Source organism: Pinus tabuliformis, chromosome 5_1, assembly GCF_031772625.1.
Source record: "Pinus tabuliformis cultivar Carrire ecotype Pingquan chromosome 5_1, CPIR1, whole genome shotgun sequence".
Lineage (NCBI taxonomy): Eukaryota > Viridiplantae > Streptophyta > Pinopsida > Pinales > Pinaceae > Pinus > Pinus tabuliformis.
Genome location: NC_142305.1, coordinates 847,638,001 through 847,657,640, shown reverse-complemented (window position 1 = coordinate 847,657,640; position 19,640 = coordinate 847,638,001). Strand labels below are relative to the sequence as shown.

At 37.4% G+C, this 19,640-nt stretch overlaps 1 protein-coding gene across 1 annotated transcript; it reads left to right on the top strand.

Moving 5' to 3' along the window:
- The first annotated feature begins 11,221 nt into the window (after positions 1-11,221).
- LOC149167510 (uncharacterized) lies at positions 11,222-12,225 on the top strand. Its single transcript, XM_089431545.1, has 3 exons — positions 11,222-11,516; positions 11,609-11,701; positions 11,874-12,225. The coding sequence occupies exons 1-3, from the start codon at positions 11,388-11,390 to the stop codon at positions 12,069-12,071; spliced, it is 420 nt and encodes a 139-aa protein (XP_089287671.1). The 5' UTR covers positions 11,222-11,387; the 3' UTR covers positions 12,072-12,225.
- Positions 12,226-19,640: the final 7,415 nt, after the last annotated feature.

Below are 19,640 nucleotides of genomic sequence, written 5' to 3'. Positions count from 1 at the left end.
CCTTAATATAATATCACAGTTGCCATGTCACGCCTTTCATATCACAAGTTTTAAAGACGTGTGTCTGGTCATGGACATTAAAAGTTACAATGGTTATGGTGTAAATAATTAAATTGAATGGATATGGTGTAAATAAAGTCGCAAGTTAGAGGCTTTGGAAGTTTGGTCATGGACAATAAAACAAAAACGCCACTCGCGAGATCCCAATATGCAACGTGGCAGTTTTATGGGGTCGACCTCTTTATTACTATTTACATATATATGCCGGCTTTTATTATATTTATGCTTTAAACCTTTAAAATTTATTTGGAAAAGGTTTTAATCGCCATTTTTCTTAAAAGACTTTTTAGGATGTTCTAATATAATCCTTTCGCATTGAGGCTTTAGAATTAAGCCTAAAATTTATCGCTCTTTTTAATTAATTTTTTTTTTATCTTAAAACTAATATTTCCTCTCAATTTTTTTTTTATAATTATATCCTAAATTTTAAAATAATAACCCTTCTCTATTAATTCTTTTATTAATTATATAATAAAATTATTAATTCATACAACACATATTTAACATTTTACTAAAATATTACTTTTACTTACTTCCATATCCCACTACTTCTATGACGTTGCACAAACCTACTTCCATATCCCACTACTTCTATGACGTTGCACCGGTTTGTGCAAATGCTAGTTCTATATACGATGTAGGGTTTCAGGGTCGGCGACAATGCTCTTTAGCTTTTTAAAACATTTATATCTTAAAATGGGTTGTTATATCGGATGTAGGGTTTCAGGTCCGCAGCTATATCCTTCTCCGAGGGGTTTCAGGAGGGCCTCTTACGCCGCGCCCCCCTTTTCAGGTAGACGCATTTGCAAATATTTGCATTGTGCGATTTTTCTTTCCAGGCGGCGGATTGACTTGATCAGTGCACGGACAAAGGTGCATTTTTGGATAACCGATGCGGCTGGTTCAGATCCTCATATGCAATCGGATAGAGGTGAGTGTAAGCCTCGATTTCTTTTGTCCCTCTCAACCCATATTCTCTTATCACGATGTCTTTTTTGTTTTGTATTTCCGCTTCACATTTTCCAGAAGAGGTGCTGCTTATATTTGCTTTCACAGACTCACAGCAGGCATATTTTTTCAATCTGTGTTTTTTTTGGCACATTTATTGGCTTACATATCGATTGATATTGATATATTTTCCCTCAATTTTTCTAATATTTTATTTCATCCGAGTATAAAGAGATACATTCTGTAAATGCTTTCAGGGCAGGGGCTTTATACACTACAGTAATAAGTAAGCCGTTATTAGCCCTATACTCACATACACATTGGAAGTACTATAAAACTCTATAGGTCTTACCGTTGGTTTTGGTCAAAGCCCTTATTTGCATTTTAGTGGTCATTTCAGAGGTCGAGTCACTTAACGTTCCTTGCCCTCCCGATGTCACATAAGGAAAGAGCGTCATTCTTTTCTGGAACGAGTAGAAATGAAGTAGAAATTAGGTCTCTAATTGAGAAAGTGTATTTACTAGTTCGGAAACCCTTACGGGAGGCCTTTCGGCTCATGTTTTTGCAAGATTTCGCCAATCTGGTGGAATTAGTGGGAAAGAGCCCGACCTTTAGCCCCGACCACCTTCCTGAGCGTGGCGAGAGGAGGAACGAGAGCCGTTGATTGAGGGGCTGAGCCAAATAGAAATACTGATGGGAACGAGAACCAAGAAAGGAAGTAGACGGGCTAATCCCTACCGACTATTCAGTATATCCTTTTAGGATAAAATGAGAAGGAACGAAGTAGCTTGTCCGGATCGGGCAAGGGGTAAGCCACGGGAAAAGAGAATATATAGAGGGGATACGCTTAAAGAAACCATGCCTCAAGAGACATTATACTAAACTTTACTTTTTCCCCTCGAAGTAAGTTCTAAGGTTAAGGGCAGTTCGTCCCACTCCCTTTAAGCTTCGAGAAATATCAGAACGAAAATATACATTCTTTGCTAAGCTTGAAGAAGGCATTGATATTGATTGAAGGGTCCTGTAACTTCTCTAAAATTCAGAATTCTTCTTTTGAGGCACTTGGATCATCTTCAGAATACTGACTGTCATAAGAATCCCCATTCGAGGATGCAGAAATATGTTCGTGTAAGATATGACAATCCCTGATTTCACTTCATAACCTTTAACCCTCAGCCAACTGTAGTCCTTCCTTCCTCAAGGTGTCTGCTTCACCATTTAATTCTTTGTAGACATGTTCAAAGCACTCTGAAATAAAAACGGACAGAACGTTTGATTTCATCTTCTACTACTGCCATTCATCCAATTAATTACTAACAACTGATGAATTTAGTAACACTTGTTTAACAGATTCTTCTCCTACAGGAAAGTAGCACAGTCTGAATTTAAAGGCTAATCGAAACTGTAATCTGAATGTCGTTTGAGCCTATAAACGGACACAGTTAGAAAACATGCACAGAACATGTAGATCACTGTCGAGAACCCCTGTTAATGCTATTCCATTATCATTGAATAAAAAGCTGCATCACTAACATATCTCAGTGCAAAATGCACTGCCCCCTTCCAAGTATTAGAACTTGTGTTTTGTGGCAACCTGATGAACTTGCCTAGGCTGCACCATGTACTGAAAGTGTTGACTGCAAAACAAATGTTAGGCCTTGTGTTAACTAAGTACATGAGGAAACCTATCAATTCCCTGTATACAGATGTTCATCAAATCTGAATTAGAATCAACAAAGTACAATGGATTTACTACCACAGGGGAGTAGCCATGGGTTTGCAGTACATCATTTGAAATCTCATCAGAATTTCAATTGCATACACTGGAGTAGCCATGGGTTTGCAGTCCATCATTTGAAATCTTCTAAGAATTTCAATTACATACTTTTTCTGTCCAAGGAACACTTCACCTGCACTTTGCTACACCCCTAGAGCCAGCAAGTAGTGCTTCAAGTCATGACAAATTCTCTTGCCAATTTTTCCCTGCACCAGTTTGTGGATTCCTTTTAACTTCCTGTGAGTGTAAGATTGTCTACATATGGGACTAAAACAAGCAGATTAGAATGATCTACCAAATTGTAAAAATTAGAATCTGCATCTGTCTCAGTGAAACCCAAATCTGAAAGTTACTCATCGATCTTGGAGTGCCATGCAAATGGTGCCTGTTTCAACTCATAAAGGGCCTACTTCAACTTGTAAACATGGGTCTCAAGCCTATTCACCTAAAAGCCTCTTGGTTGGTTTATTCATATAACTCCTTAATCAACCTATTAAGAAATGTTGTCTTTACATAAATTTGATATAAAATCCAATGGAAGATTGTTGTGAAAGACATAGTAAATCTGATAGAGGTATATTTAGTAACAAGAGCAAAAGTCTCCTCATAGTCAACTCCTTTTTAATGGGAGAACCGTCCAGCCACAAACCGAGCTTTGCAGTTTTATATGCTACTATCTGGTGCATGCTTAACCATGCATGATTGTTGTAAGAAAAACTAGAGTCAAATACTGGCTTCTCCACTAGTCTAGGCACTATCTCCTACCCATCATTCTTTAGGAGGAGATGTATTCCTCCATCATGGCATTTTGTAGTACTTGCTTCCTTACTGCCGTTACTAGAAGGTTTTGTTTCAATAATGAAAGATATCAGTGCAACATAACTAGGGAACTTTTTAGGAGGGTGGCTTATTTGAAGGGAAGTAGTTGGAGCACCAACTTACTCTGTTGCCTCTTTTAATGTCTAGATTAGCCATCTAGGCTTTCTAGCTGAACTTGAAGGTAAAGAGGCACCCCTTGCACTTCCAAAAGCTTGCTGATCTAAGTATGCGTTTCATGATCTTTTTGATTTCTGCAGATCTGTTTTTGGGATACCAAGCTCTTCTGCCTCCATGGTCACTATTGGAGGTTCTTGAGACTTAGAGGACCATGCATTTTCTTCAAACTTGGTATCTCTGCTCACAACTACTTTATGTTGAGATGGAATGTATATTCTATAAGCTTTTGAGGTTTCACTCTAACCTACAAAGATGCCCTTCAAACTAGAAGGTTCCAACTTGGTCCTTTTCCCATCTGGAATATGAATGTAGATAGGACAACTGAAAATCTCAAAGATGTGTTACTTGAGGCTTCTGAATTCCTCCAGTCTTATCCTTCAAAATTCTGTGAGGATACCTATTCAAAATATAGACAATGATGAGACATGTTTATACACAGAGACACATGAGCAGAACTAGATCATGAATCAAGGCCCCAAACCACTGAGGGTTGTAGGGAACTATCAACATTTTCTTGATTCTTGATTTCATGCAAAAGGTATCAAACTCCTTTGGTTTTTGTGAATTAAGTCTAGGACTTCCTAGAAGAATCATCAATAAAATATTCATAGTAAATGTTACTTGATAAGGAAGTTGAAGAGATGGGCCCACATACATTTGTGTTGATTAGGTCAGAAACCCCTCTTGACCTATGTTTACTACCAGGAAAACATCCTTTACATGCTGGCAAAGTGCACAACCTTTGCACACTCCTTTCTTCTCAGCCTTGAAGATTGGCAATGCCCACACCATGTTTTTCAAGATTGGCAACATTCACTAGTGCAAGTGACCTAGTCTCTTTTGTCAAAGCTCACACATGTTGTCACTATCATACCCTAAATTTCTTATAGGATTCCCTTGCAATTTAGGATGAGGACTTGTTGATCTTCAAAGTTAGCCATATATGTAGGATCTATCATCACTGAAATTGGAAAGAGATTTTTAGTTAAGCTAGGTACATACAAAACATCATTAACTTAGTAAGCTTAAGGATATCACTTGATGGATCCCACTCTTGCAACTGGATATGTGGCATCATCACCAAGTTCTACTAAAGGTACTCTTGTTAGAGGTTGTATGTTTGCAGGCTCCATTGTCCACATACCAGTCCACATCAGACATGATGTCAGATGACAGGCATGAGACCATTGAGAAGTGTATCTCGAGATTGGATGAAAGCTCATCCACTTGAGCTGATGCTTTTGTACTCTTTACAAGTTGCTTTCCCTTCCCCTTCTTTTGATGACATTGGAAGCGAAGTGCCCAGACATTTGACACTTGAAGCACTTGATGTGGCTCAAGTCCTTCCTTCCCTGGTTACAAGAACCTGGCTTCTCTTTCTTCCCTTTTTAACCCTTCTTACTTCCTCTTTTCTTGTTGCCCTTCTTCGTCTTACTAATGGGGACAACATTCTGCTCCTTCTAGTTGAAGTCATTCCATAGCCTCTTCAAAATGGGAAGTTTTAACTTTTTTTTGGCCTAGATGTCATAGCCAAAAAGTTTCCAAAAAGAACAGGACCTGTTTAATGCAATGAGTACTAGCTTTTCACCCTTCACCTCCTCTCAATTGCTGCAAGCTGATCATGGAGATCAATAATCTTCATTAAGTAGGAAACTACAATATCCTTTTACTCATTTGCAGGGATTAAGCTTATTTCTTAGCAATGTCTTCTGTTTGTTGTTCTCACTCTGATAGAGTGACTAGAGCATCAAACATGTACTTTATTGTGGTCTTTTTGGTGATGTGAGGGATCTAATGATCCTTCATAGATTCAAGTATGACTCACTTGACCTTGGCCATCTTCTTTTTATGATTTACTAATTACACAGGTTTGGGAGGCTCTACAACCAGTTTCTCAATGAAGTTAGACAAATCCTACTCCAACAATATCTTTGTGCCTAGAGGCGCTCACCAGCCTGGTATGGAAGAGATGTTGTAATGTCGTGTCTTGATATGTAAACATTTTGACTCAGTCAAATTGCATAAAATGGAAATGAAATAAAATTAAAAAAAAAAAAAAAAATTAATAATTAAAATAAACTTGAGGTAAAATAGTCAATTTATTGTTGATGGTTTTGACAACCCATGGTTTTGCTAATGGTATTCTTATGTAAGAATAATTTCTCACTCTAGATCCATCTTAACTCCAGATCTATCGAGTGTCGAGAGGGATCAAATCTATTGAGGTGCAAACCTCTTTTAGAGTGAAAAGAAATTTGATCCCGCCAAATGCTTGGAAGATCTGTAGTTAAGATGGATGCAGGCTGGTTACCTGAGACTTCCCTGGGATGAAGTTAAGAGGGACCTTCCAATCTGTCCATGTATTTGAGATTGACTGTAGCCATACTACTGCATTGGAATATCGCCTAAACGAAAGTTAAGACAGATCAGCAGCCTAACAAAGAACCCGACAACTTGAAACTTCACTGTGCTTTTCTCAAGCATGGATCACAGCATCCGATCCCTGGAGCCTCTTGACAGCTCCCTTTCATAGGTAGCAGTCCTACTATCTATTCAAGGATTTTTAGAATGTTTCAACAAATGTTTGGTCTGATACCATTATGAATTTTTGTCTAACTCATTGTAAACAGATTCTTCTTCTAGTGGAAACTAGCACTGTCTAAATTTAAAGGCTAATCAAAACTGCAATCTGAATCTCACTAAAATCTACAAACACAGTTGGAATACATACATTGGAACACACAGATCAATGTCAAAAACACCTATTACTGCTATTCCAATACTGCTGAATAAAAATCTGCTAGAAAGGATTTTGTGTAAGAAATGAAACTAACCCTATTACAGATCCATACTCTCACTCTTTCTTATAAGTGACACCTAGGGTTTATAAAAATAGACATATTACTTAGATCTCTGGATCTGTGCTCTATCTAACTGATAAAAAATGAATTCAGAAAGACTGAAAAATAAAACAGAACTGACTCATCTAACTTTAGCACTTTATCTTTAACCTGAAGTATAATGATAAAATTATCTTATTCTTTTTATGGCTGGTCCATACATGCAATTGTGTGCCATTATTGCTGGAATAGTAAAATTTGTGATGTGCTCCTACTGTCTATTTATTGCTGCATTCTCACCAACAGATCATTATGCTGTTTGGAATTTAATGCTGCATGGATTTGTGTAATGCTGCTGTAATATAAGGTGCCCAGATCTGCCATGTGTGCTCCAACCTAGTAGAAGATGATCTGGGGTACACTATCTAACAACAATGAGCCAACAAACACTGGTATTTTTTTAAATGCCACTGTGGGCTGCTAGCTTTTAGAGTATTGTTAGGGAAATAAGCTCGGTGTAGTTATTTGATCCTCACCTAAATATGTTTTAAATCTGATACAGTGAGAGTTATTGAGATAGAGAACACGTATGGCTTCCCTTTTTTGAGGGGTACCTTGACTAGCTCCATCAAAGTAATCCCCATGTTCCAGATTTGTCCATAGGAGCACGAATCAACTTTTTCTATGTTGGGGTTGATGAAAAAGCTTTGAAGTTTGAGAAGATTAACTGACCTTGGAAGGCACATTGAAAGAGTTATATACCTCTCTTCAAAGATTTCAACATTTCTATCTTTCTAGATTCCCCATGATACTATTAGAGGAAGGCCTTTGAGGACTGAGTTTTGCTACCACTTTTTAGAGCACTCTTCAGCATAACCTCCTTGTCCACAGTCCTTTATCCTTGTCAAACCATCCAGATTTCCTTTATTAAGGACAGAATATCAGTAAGTGGTCTATGTTCTTTTCAACTCTTTTACACATGATACATTTGCTTGGACTTGATCCATTTCTTCTCTTAAGAACTTCCTATGTGGGTGCTCTATTTAAGATTGCCAACTGCATGTAAATAATGAACTTTTGAAAGGTTCTTATCCAGATGTGCTTCCACCATGAGAGTGTGCATTCTGGTCTGTCCAGGGTACACGATTCTTATCCTAACTTTGGAGTGTAAATCCCCAAGGCTGTATTTTAGACCAGACATGTTCATCATCAGAGTCTTTTATATAGGCATGGCACACTTTTGATTGAATATTTTCTTGGCCTTTGAGTCGTCTCTCTGTTCAGCGCTATTCCAATCCTGCTGGCAAATGGAGGAGTTTCCTGGTCCAGCTGCCTGGTCTAGATTGAAGATAGTTTATCACTGCTTCTGGCAGCTTGTACTCAGCTCCACTACTTATCCATGGGTCTATACTGATCTTCGCCTTAGCCTCATTGCAAACCTTCCATGCCAGCAATCTGCCTATTAAAGGGAATGTTATAGTCAGTACTTTCAATAATATGGATGCATTATTGATTGACTTGTTTGGGTTTCCAATCCAGTCTTCTGCTGAATTGGGCTCAATATATCTCTGAATATGAATCTGATTCTAGAGGTCCTCTTTTGATATTAGTCTCCACATACACTTGGATTTTAGGGCTTTCCCGAAGGAATGATATTCGATATGTAATGCATGTGGGCTTTTTTGTATACCTTTGTTTTCTTAGCAAAAGATAGTCTTATATTATAAAAAACAGATCAAGTACTGTAATTGCTTTCTCTTTGCATCCATGCTAGAAGAGCCAACATATCAGATTGGGCATCATATTTGGAATGTCTCATGTCATTCTAAGGACAAAATCCACAACAGTGATAAGATTCAATGTTTGCTTTTATTTTTATTGTGCTCTTTCCAGCTTTGTGGCTGGAATGTGTTGTAGGTCCAATTGAATCTGTATTGAGTTCAACCTGATTGTACAATGTATTTTTCTAACTTTCTACAAACGTGTTGTTTATATCTAGTATAAGCAGATGGGGGATACACTCATGGAGTACTAGGCTTGTGCAGTTACATCCTGTAATTAATCTATTAAGATTGGTTCTGGTCTCCTTAAGTCCATATCCAGATGGGTCATGAGGGGAATGCAGAAGTTGATTTTGTATTCTTATCGGCACTGGGTCATAGATCCCACGATCCTTCATTTAATGTCTAGTTTTTGTCAATAATTAGGTTCTGTTCTTTAGATACTCCAATCTTTAGTTTTAACTTTTAATGTTTAGTGTTCTTTTATGGTGATTATTTTTTAGTATTTAGATCCTGTAATGATCCTTCTACTATGATTGGTTCTTTTTAAATTCTTTTCTAAATCCTTTTCTAAATCCTTGATGTCAAAGGAACACAATTTCGTTATCGAGTCAGGCAAGTCTTTGTTCATTGGAATTAAAAACATTTTACGGAAATGAGAGTGCTACCAGGAAAAAATTTAGATAATATAGTTCTGTAGTTTGATGCTACAACAAATTTTGTTTGCGCTGTCACTGCCTTGTTTGGTTATTGGTATCAATTCTACTTTGGTACTGCATTTAGATACTTCAAGCTACATCATTTCCACATAAGATTGATAGGAGACTATGTAGTGATTATAAAAAACACTGTTGTTTATCTATCCTATTTTAGTACTACCACATGACTTGCAATTGTGCTAAACATAAAATACGAAATAGCTAAAATTTTGATCCATTTTTTGCTTTTGTAAGAAAACAATAGTTTATTTTAACCAGTGTTCCATGAGGATGTGTCCCCTATGGTCGGGTGCACGTATCCACGCTTCCCACACACCTAGGATGGGAAGATGCTCAGGGACACGTTTCCCCACGACCCTTTTAGGGAGACACAGGGAGACGCAGGGGGAAACGTTTCCCTACTGTGGGGATGTGTTTCCCCAAAAGGGGTGCTTTTGGGCAGCTCCCCTAAAAAAGGGCTAGGTGCTCCCCCTTAATTTTGCTTGAAACAATAATTTATGAGTGGGAAAGCTCAACATTCAACCCTAGGGCCCTATTAATTGACTTAGGATGTTTGAGAGTGGTTCTGACCTCATTTTATTTCATATGGAGAAAGTAAATTTAAGATTCCACTCAAAATGCATCAGACATAACAATTTTTAGGATTTCAGGAATGAGTGAATTGCGATGTTTCCATTGGGCTCTATTATATATAAGGGTTTGGAACTACCATTTAATCAAGAGCACCAAGCCCAAAAGCACCCCTTTTGAGGGGGGCCATGTTCTGCTTAATTTTTTTCTAGTAACTGTTGTAATATAGAAATTAAAAAAAATTATAAAACAACCATAAAAAAAAAATTAAAATTAAAAAGAACAACACATAACAAATATCAAAACCTAAACTAATTTGCAATCTCTAACTCACTCATTCGAGTTACCAAGCTTATGTCTACTCAGCTTGCTGCGCAGCACTATTTGACTTACTAGTTAACTGTTGCACCTCCTCCTCCATGGCACTCCTAAAATGCTCATTGGCCATTTTTAATCGTCAGTTTTAACTTTCGAGTCTTGACTTTAGATATGGATGACCTTAGACTGATTCTTTGACTTTCACTCTTTACTTTTTTTGAGTTTGAGTTATATCAATTTACTATTCCAATCTTCAGGCTTAGGTATCTACTATACTCTATTTTGGTTAGTACTAATTAGATTCTAGAATCACGAATTTAAATTTTAAATCAATTTAGAATCTAGAATGATGAATGATGAATTTAACTTTTAAATCAATTTAGATTCTAGAATGTTGAATAATGAATGATGAATATGGATCAATCTAGTTCATTATTGAATATCGTGGTGTATGAATGAATGATGTATGTATTAGTATGAATGATGAGTATGGATCAATGTATTTCATTATTTAATTCAATCATGTATGGATCAATGTATTTATGCTTTCATTATTGAAATATATATATATATATATATATATAAAAAATTATATACCCCCATATCCCCCTGCCCCCTAATTTTACCTAAAATTTGAGGGTACTCTCACACGCCCCCCCTGTGCATCACCCCAGACATGCATCTCCCTATCCCGGAGTCTTGGTGGAACATTATTTTTAACTTGCCAACATAGAAGGGCTGAAAATATGGTATGACTTCATATTAAAATATGACCATGCCCTTCAAATTTGATGCCAGGTTGAAGAAGCATTTTAGGAAAAGTATTTTGAAGTGTGTTCTAGTGTTTGCCTTTTAGAAAATGTTAATCTTTTTTCAAGCTTTCTTTTCAGTTCTTATAACTGATTTGTTTGTTTTACTTTAGTGGTTTATTTATAATAGTTAAAAAGGCTTACGAGATTTAATGGAAACCTTTTATACCCACACCAGATATGCCAAAAAGATCTTAGACGTGTGAATGCCAATTTTGATGCACCGTTCATATTGTGCAGTTGTGATGTTTTTTGTTAACGATTGTGCTGAATAGCTTTGTGTCGAATGATGCAGGTACCTTCAAGACAATTTATACCACATATGGGAATCACATGAGATGGATCTAGATTTGAAGATAGAATTCTTCAAACATGTTAACTAATGCATTCAACTTTCCAATGTTCTTAGGTAGCGGTCTTGTAAGATTTCTTCTGACAATATCTGGTAACAAGAGTATTATTGTAATCATTAAAATGTTATAAATAAGATATATGAAATAAAAATTCAGGTATTGAATTTTTCATTAAACATTATTTAGAATGTATTAATACTTATAAGTATCTTAGACATGTATTTGTGTGAAAATAAATTGAATTGGTTTATGTTTAAGGACAAGGCATCCAAGGCGAGGTTAACCAAGACAAAAGTCACTCATCGTAGTGGGCAGAAAGGTTTAAAAGCACTGATAACAACCTTTGTAAGTATATTAAACATGTGATATTTTTTAATAAATTTTGTACTAGAAGAAAGTCATTGTTATCTAATTTCTCCCTATTTACTGATTGATAGGAACTAAAATATGGAAGACCTCCAAATCATTTGGAAAAGGAGGTGCTGCAGCAAAAGAGATGGGTTGAATTTGTTGTTTGGATGGACTCTATGGTATGTAATCTTAGTTGGATTTCCAATTTACTTTTAAACCATATTTTCATTTTATTTTTTAGTACTATTAGATATTATATCTTACCTCATTTTATGGTTAACATTGTATAACAAAAACATGTGTTGTGTTATGTAATTAATACTAACATGTAATATTGATTTTTTTTGTCAGAATGCTATAGGTAATGATTGCCAAGACGATGGTCCAAATTATGTTCAACATATATCAGGAGATGATGAGGATGAGGATGAGGATGATGGTGGTGAAGGAGGAGATGATGATTATAGTTGCGGTGTTGGTGATGATGTGGATCAGAGTAATGAGGATGGTAAAGATGATCATGAGGATGATCTTGGTGGTGGTAGCTAGGCATGCACATGCATTGTTTTTTATGAAGAAATTATTGTGTAGAATGACATTGTTATGTTTAGATGGGTGTTGTGAATTTACCCTATATCAATGAGACATTTTGATTTTGTAATCATACGATGAGTTTGATTTATGTATGTTGTTAATTTATCGTAGAATAACGATATTCATGAAATATTTTGATTTGTTAATCATATTTGAATTTTACTTGTTTTGATTAAAAATAATACTGATTTTATTAGTATTATGTTGCTATTTTATACATGTTTTGAAAATTGTTAATGACACATTGTTATTTTTTTGGATGGATGTTGTCAATTTCTCTTAAATTTCTTTACAAATGATTTTGAATTGTGATATCTGCTTTAATAATATTTAGAAACTATCATATATTTCACTATGAATCTATAAAGGGGGTCATATATGTAAAGAAAAATATACTCTATATAAGAAGTCAAATGCGGATGTAACCATGGATGCAAAATTGAAAGTAAAATTGGATGTTAAACTAGGAATTAATACAAAATGCAAACAATTGACATACAAAGTGTTTTAAATTAGAAGTGAAAAATTGTGCAATAGTTGACACAAAGAAGGGAACAAAACATGGCATACAAAAGGATATCAAATTGGGCAAAAACAAGGACACATAAATGGGCACCAAATTAGATGCAAAAAAAGACAACAACTAGATGTAAAATAAGATGCAAAGTTGAGCGTTAAAAGAAGAAAAAAACGTTACAAATTAATATGCCAAATGATGATGCAAATAATGGTGTAAATTTGGGATGCAAACTTGGGTGCAAAAAAGGAAAAAAAAAGGATGTAAGAAAAGACATAAAACAAGATGTAAAATGGGGCTGAAAAAAGGTGAAACCAAGGATGCCATATTGGATGTAAAAAATGATTCCTAATCACATGCAAATTTAGGCTCGAACTCAGACAGAATTATATGCAAATGTGGACACAAAATGAGGCAAAAAAAGATGCAAATTTGGATGGTGAAAACGATGTAAAACTAGACACCAAAAAAATGCAAAATTGGATGAAAAAGTCGGTGTAAATAATGGTGCAACATTGGACACAAGTAGACACAAAAAAATGGTGCGAAAAGGGGCATAAAATAGCTTAAAATTGGATGCAAAACTTGGTGCAAAAACAAATACAAAAGTAGACGTAAAAAATGGCTCTAAATTGAATGTACCATTAGACACAAAATAAGATGCAAAGGTGGACACAACACATGACTCAACATAAGATGCAAATATAAATGCAAATTTGGATGCTCAAAATGATGTAACATTAGATGCAAGAGATGGTGTTAAAAATGATGCAAAATTGGATGAAACAAATGACGCAAAATATGGTGCAAAATGAGATGGGAAAAATGGAGACAGATCAAACGTAAATGTGGATGTAAAAAATGGTCAAAAAAAAGATGCAAAAATGGGCACAAAAATGGATGCAAAATTTGGTGCTAAATCAATTTCAACACATGGTGCAAAGATAGGCACCAAAGCTGGTGCAAAAATAGAAGCAAAAACTAGTGTAAGACTAGATACAAAACCTGGCGTAAGACTAGATGCAAAAACTGACACAAAATGGATGCATAAAAAGACGTTAAATTGGATTCAAAATACATTGTAAACTTGATGCAAATGATGGTGCAAAAATGGAAGCAAAGAATGACACAAAATAGGAAGCAAAAGAGAATGAAAAATAGATGCAAAAAATGACACAAAACTAGAAGCAAAACCTGTCATAAAATAAGATGCAAATCTTGGTTCAAAATTTCATGCAAAAAATGACGCATAGTTTGGTGTAAAAAATGATGCAAAATCTAGCGTGAAAAAGGATGCAAAATCAGGTGCAAAAAAGGACGCTTTAAAAATTGTACAATAGAGCCAGATTTAGCGCCAGGTTTCTCATCACAATTACAAAAAAAATGCACTAAAATCTGGCGCTAAATCTGGCGCAAATCGCTGGTTTTGTTGTAGTGTATCTTGTTTACTCTAAATGATATTGTACATGTTTTCTTATGCATGCATGTATGGACTATTCTATATATGTATGAATCTTACTTAAATGTGTTGATTGGTTTAAGCATCACTTTGGATTGTTAGCTAACTTGCTTTCCATTTTGTGATGCATTTTCGCTTGTGTGTTCCCTTCCAAGCCGCATGCTATCATAGATTTCCAAGGGGTGCACTCACCCAACTCTCCATGTGTTAGAACTGTTCATGCACCTTCCTTGTCTTGCCACATCTATCACACCCTTGCTACCAACAGGGACATCTTACTTGCCTCTATGTGAAACTGCAGTCAAGGCATTACCGTACGACCCAATTCTAGGACTCCTACAACAAACAGTCTGAGGTCTAATTAGGACTTCTTACCGAGGGATCCCTTGACATGTTGTCGGGTCCACCACCATCAACATTTTGGTGCTAGGAGGAGGGATAGATGACAAGTTGAGTCCTCACATCAGTTTTGAATCTCTGCATATCCATCATGACTAACTAAAGAGTTACTTTTCTAGAATGTATGTCTTATGGAATCAACTTCATTATCTCGAAAAATCTCTCAGATAACTTGTCACACAAAACATACAATGGTGGAGGCCATGTAGCCTTGTTTAGGCATGCAGTCAGTGTTGTAGGCTCATGTGAAAGACATGGAATCTTTGAAGAATACATGACCTACGCATTGTTTGTCTACACGCCTCGAGGGCACCCAATGCACTAGTGTGCCATGATGCTTGAAAAATCTATTCATTCTCTTCTTCATCTGGTCATACACATAGATTGTGCTTTCAATCACTTTGACCATAAAGAACTCGACATAGATTGTGCTTTCAATCAATTTGACCATAAAGAACTCAACAAATAAATTCTAGAATTACGAAAAGCACTCGATGAATCCGTTGAATAGTTTTACACGCGCTTTTGTAATCTTGCATATTGATTCCCTGAAGATGATATTGATTGGGAATTTCTCGATGGAAGATTTGAGTATCTTTATCACATATCTGAACCCCACTCAACGCACTTCAGTGATGGAGGTGCACAATCATAGGTAGGCACAGTTACCGTCACAAGTGACTATCTGCCTTCACCTCATCAAACAGCTCCACCATTGCAAAGTGATGTGGAAGATCATGCACACATGTCTATTGAACTGTCACACCCTCACACCCCACTTGCTCTTGATATCTGTGTAGATTTTGCTTGCAATCATGTTGGTTGTCACATGGATTTGTTCCCTCAACCTTCGTCCCCACATTCTTTTGATCCTCCATATTGTATTATCTTGTGTTCTTCCATTCTGAACTCCTCACCTGTTGTGAACGAGCATGAAGTTGTCGATAGAGTTGCTGTTATGCAGCCAACCTATCCCATCATTCATGAAGAGTGTGTGTGGGAATCTAGAGAATAATCTATGGAGAAGGATGACTCCCTTCCATCCACGCCTCATCCACTTTATCCTGACATCCCTTTTGATTCTGCCAATATTGATTTTCCCTGTGAGAAATTATTTCCAAATGATTCTAGTTCTGATCGTTCACATGACACGTGGGATGTCAGTTTGTCATTACAGTGCAGAGAAGACAGATCTTCCTTCGAAAATCCATCCAATCTGTCATCTGTCATTTTAGAAAATACAGAGGGTGAACCTCGTTCTTTCTCATCTACCACTTTGCTTGATTCATCAAATCATGAGGATGCCGACAAACATGCTGAATTTTAGGATCTTGGTTGTCTTGATCTCTCTACTTCTTCATTTGATCACGATGTTGATTCAAACATTGTTAATCTATGTAAGACACTAGTCTACGATGATCTATCTATCAACAAATTCAAAACCCCACATACTATTGAGGCACTTTAGCCTGAGCTTATGGTTATTTCAAGCCCTCGCTGTCCGGAGGTTGGTTTCACTTCCCATCAGGAAATTGTTGAAACACTCAAGGCTCCTCATCACTCTCTACTTCACATTGAAGATAAACCAAACACCTAGATTTTGCTTCCTCCACTTTAACTACACGATCCCATCGCTCATGTGTTGGAGGAATCTTACACAACAAGCACACATGCACAATGTAAGTGGTTTACCTTTCTCACATTTTCTTTCATGTCACAATCAAGAGAATGCATACACTCAACATTTGCACGCACTATAGCACAGCACCATGGAAAGTCCAGAGAGTGCATGTCATGCGCTTTCACTTATATTTATTCTGTGGTCACTTGTAAGCTCAGAGTGTGTCCACCTTCATTGTTATATCTTTCATGCTTGCAGGTTTGCGCAACTACAATGTTCGCAAATCATGCCTTCACCAACATAGGTCAACCAATGCAACGGTGGCTGCACTGGAAGTATCACTTCAGTGAGGCGATCTGTGCATTGTTACCTTAGGAGTAGGAGTAGTGTTGGCTTTTGAGTTGTTTGCTTGCATGCATGTTGGTTTCTTTCTTTCTTTCTTTGTTTTCTTACTTGTTTGTTTTCTTACTTGCTTTTCTTCCGCATTTTCTTATGCTTCTCACTTTGAATTTTGGTTTGTTTGCTTATTATTGTCCATAGGTTAGTTTCACATGAACCGTGTGAAACTCTTGAAACATGCTAGGTAAAGTAAAAGAGGACTTGTGCAGTTATCAATAATTGGTTATCTTTCATCCCGGATTTGTATAAAGAACTTGTTTTCTTCAATTCATGATACGTCAATTGAAAATACATATTGTTCGAAGTGATCCTTAGTGAAAACACAATGCTTACGTGCTAACTAGTGTCACCTACTCTAGTCTATTATTTTTGGTTTAATCCTTGTCAACTCAGTAAAGTAGAGTAAGGTGAGGGGGAAAACCTTAACAAGAACGCCAGAGGTATACATAAACTAATTCTCTGAAGGAAAAACCTCTTCTACTCTCAATAAGTCAGGATCCATCTTCCACCTCTGAAAAGAATAAGTGCTATGCGCAGTTATGGAATGAAAAATGAAAAAAATGAAAAAGTGAAAAAATTTCGAAAAAATGAAAAATGAATAAGGTAAAAGAAGAGAAAGGCTTCCTACATTGAGAGGTTATGAAAGTAACTCTACCAAGGTACTGACCAGGCTTGCTGGTAGCGGAGCGATGGTTGTGTTCCTACGTGACTCTGTCGGGGTACTACCTAGGCCTGCTAACAGTGGAGCAACACCAAAGATGAAACTAAAACTCTGACGACTATATTGCTTATGCATTAATATACCCCTCAACCCCAATTGAAACAACTATGTTGGCTTGGAATGTGTGTCGATCGACCCAGGGCTTGGCAGATGCTACATCTTACAATCAAGATAGTGTCAAAACGAAGATGACCAGAGAACTGAACGATATTTTCAAATGTGTTCGACTTTCTTTTCATAAACAAGGTCCATTCAGAGAGTTGGAGTTCTACCAATGTATCACCAAGTGTTGCAGCGGCTACAACCACCCTCCAAAATTTTGCCTTAGCTTCATTTTGGATCCCCCCTATTGACCATATTTAGTAGCATGTGTTGCACTGTAAAGTACACAAGCTTCAGTGATTTTCTAGTAGATTTCCAACTTGTGCATAATAGCTTGTTACATCCCCCTCTCAGGTTATTTCTCTAGACTTGGTCCAGCTGCAGGCTAAGCAGCTCCCTCAAGAAATTGTGCAATTCTTAAGGGGAACCAACCTTCCCTCTAGAAATTTCGCAATCGTGACTAACAACTTGCTAGGCTCGAGAATTGTACAATCTTTCTTGTCAACTTTCGTTGGAAAAACTGCACAATCTAGCCCAACAGGACTTCTTAGCCCATAAATTGTGCAATTCTGGGAAGGGGTGAGTTGCTCGGCCTAGAAATTGCACAATCCCTCTGGGACAGCCAGCTTAGCAGGTAGTAGAAATTGCGCAAATCCACCCACGACAAGTGCAGAGCCCAAAAATTACACAATCTTGGGAGACAGTCACCTGTTCCTATCAAAAATTGTGCAATCCCTCTGGGGCATTCATCTCTGCTCAGCCTAGAAACTGCACATATTTTCATCCCAAGCCCACAGACCGATGCATGTGCGTTCAGGTTGACCGGTTCCCTCTTGGACTGAGCAAAACTTATTTGCATGCATGGACTGCTTCTCCCAAGGCAACATGCAAAGGCATTCCTTGATTTAGGGATTTATCTTTAGCAGCTGGAGGTTACATGCAAGGATCATTTTAGAAACCTCTCACCAAGTATCGCCTTTCCAATATTTGTGGCATGCATTTACCAACCTCAATTTTATCAAAAACCATCAACCGAATTTTTTAGAGCTCATTCCTCACATCGACCTTGTAGCTCTAACATCCCACATTGCGTCTAGGAGTCATCGGCAAATTCAGCTCAGTTGTTTTGGGGCAAGCCCGCTTTTCATGTCTTACATTTTGTTTCTGTCACTTTTTATGTTTCGCTTTGTGTGAAAGTTGTCTACTTGATTTCAGTGAGAGCTTGTTTTCCTTTTGATGTATGTTAGCTTGTAGAAGCATTGTTTCAGCTTTCATTCGCATCTCACTTTTACCACATCCATGACACTGTTTTTGCATGGACAATCGTCGTTGCGGCGACTCGCTTCACACACATGCATTCCTTCCCTTTTTATGAATTGTGCACTTGTTGTTTACATGTATGATCATTCACTCTTGTTTTCACTCATCTCACCATGCATTCAGACTTCTCATGTTTTCAATAACCCGTCGGCCGGTTCGAGATGACTTAGCCTGGACCGTGCCTTGCCCGACTAGCATTGCCCGTTTCCAGAAGTGAAGGCTCTACCTTCACCCCAAAAATTGTGCGAGTCTGGCCCAACACTGACCTCGAAACTTGCATTGCACAATTCTTGGATGCGGTGTCCTGCTAGTCCCAGAAACTGCACAATGCAGCTTCCTAGTTGCTTGCCCCTGCTGACTAAAATTGTGCATTGCGCAGTTTCAATCCTTAAGAGGCCATGCTGGACTAGGCATTGCATAATTATAGTAATGAGTCAGCCTCCAGATAGCCCTGACTATGCCTTGCGCAATTTCGGCAGTCAGTCTCCCAACCTCCCGGTAGAAATTGTGTAGCCTTCATAATTAGTTACACAACTATGTTGCAAGTCAGTTCTTAAGTTCATTTTGGTTTTCAACTGACAAATTTCTTTCCATGTGTGTTGCTATGTCTCCAGGTGTCGTAGGAGTTCGTCCGTCTCTTAGCAGTACAAGTACAATGGCCTTCAAAAGAGCATATTCAAAGGACACTATTGAGAGCACAATGGGGGTTGCAGCCGAGCAAGTGTCTATGAGCTTGCCTCCCTTTGAATACATCACATTGTTCATAGAAAAGAACATCAAGATAATATGGAAGTAACATTACAACAAGAAGCACTATCAACAACAGCTGAAGGCAGCATACCTGCACGCAACGAATGCAAGAAGAAGGTTGGTGACAACACAAAGGTGAAGCAAAGTTGCAAGCTCAGGTAGATCCACTTGTGATGAAAGAAACTTTGGAGACTAAGGCTATGAGGTGATGACGTGACATGACGATAGCGTGAGGG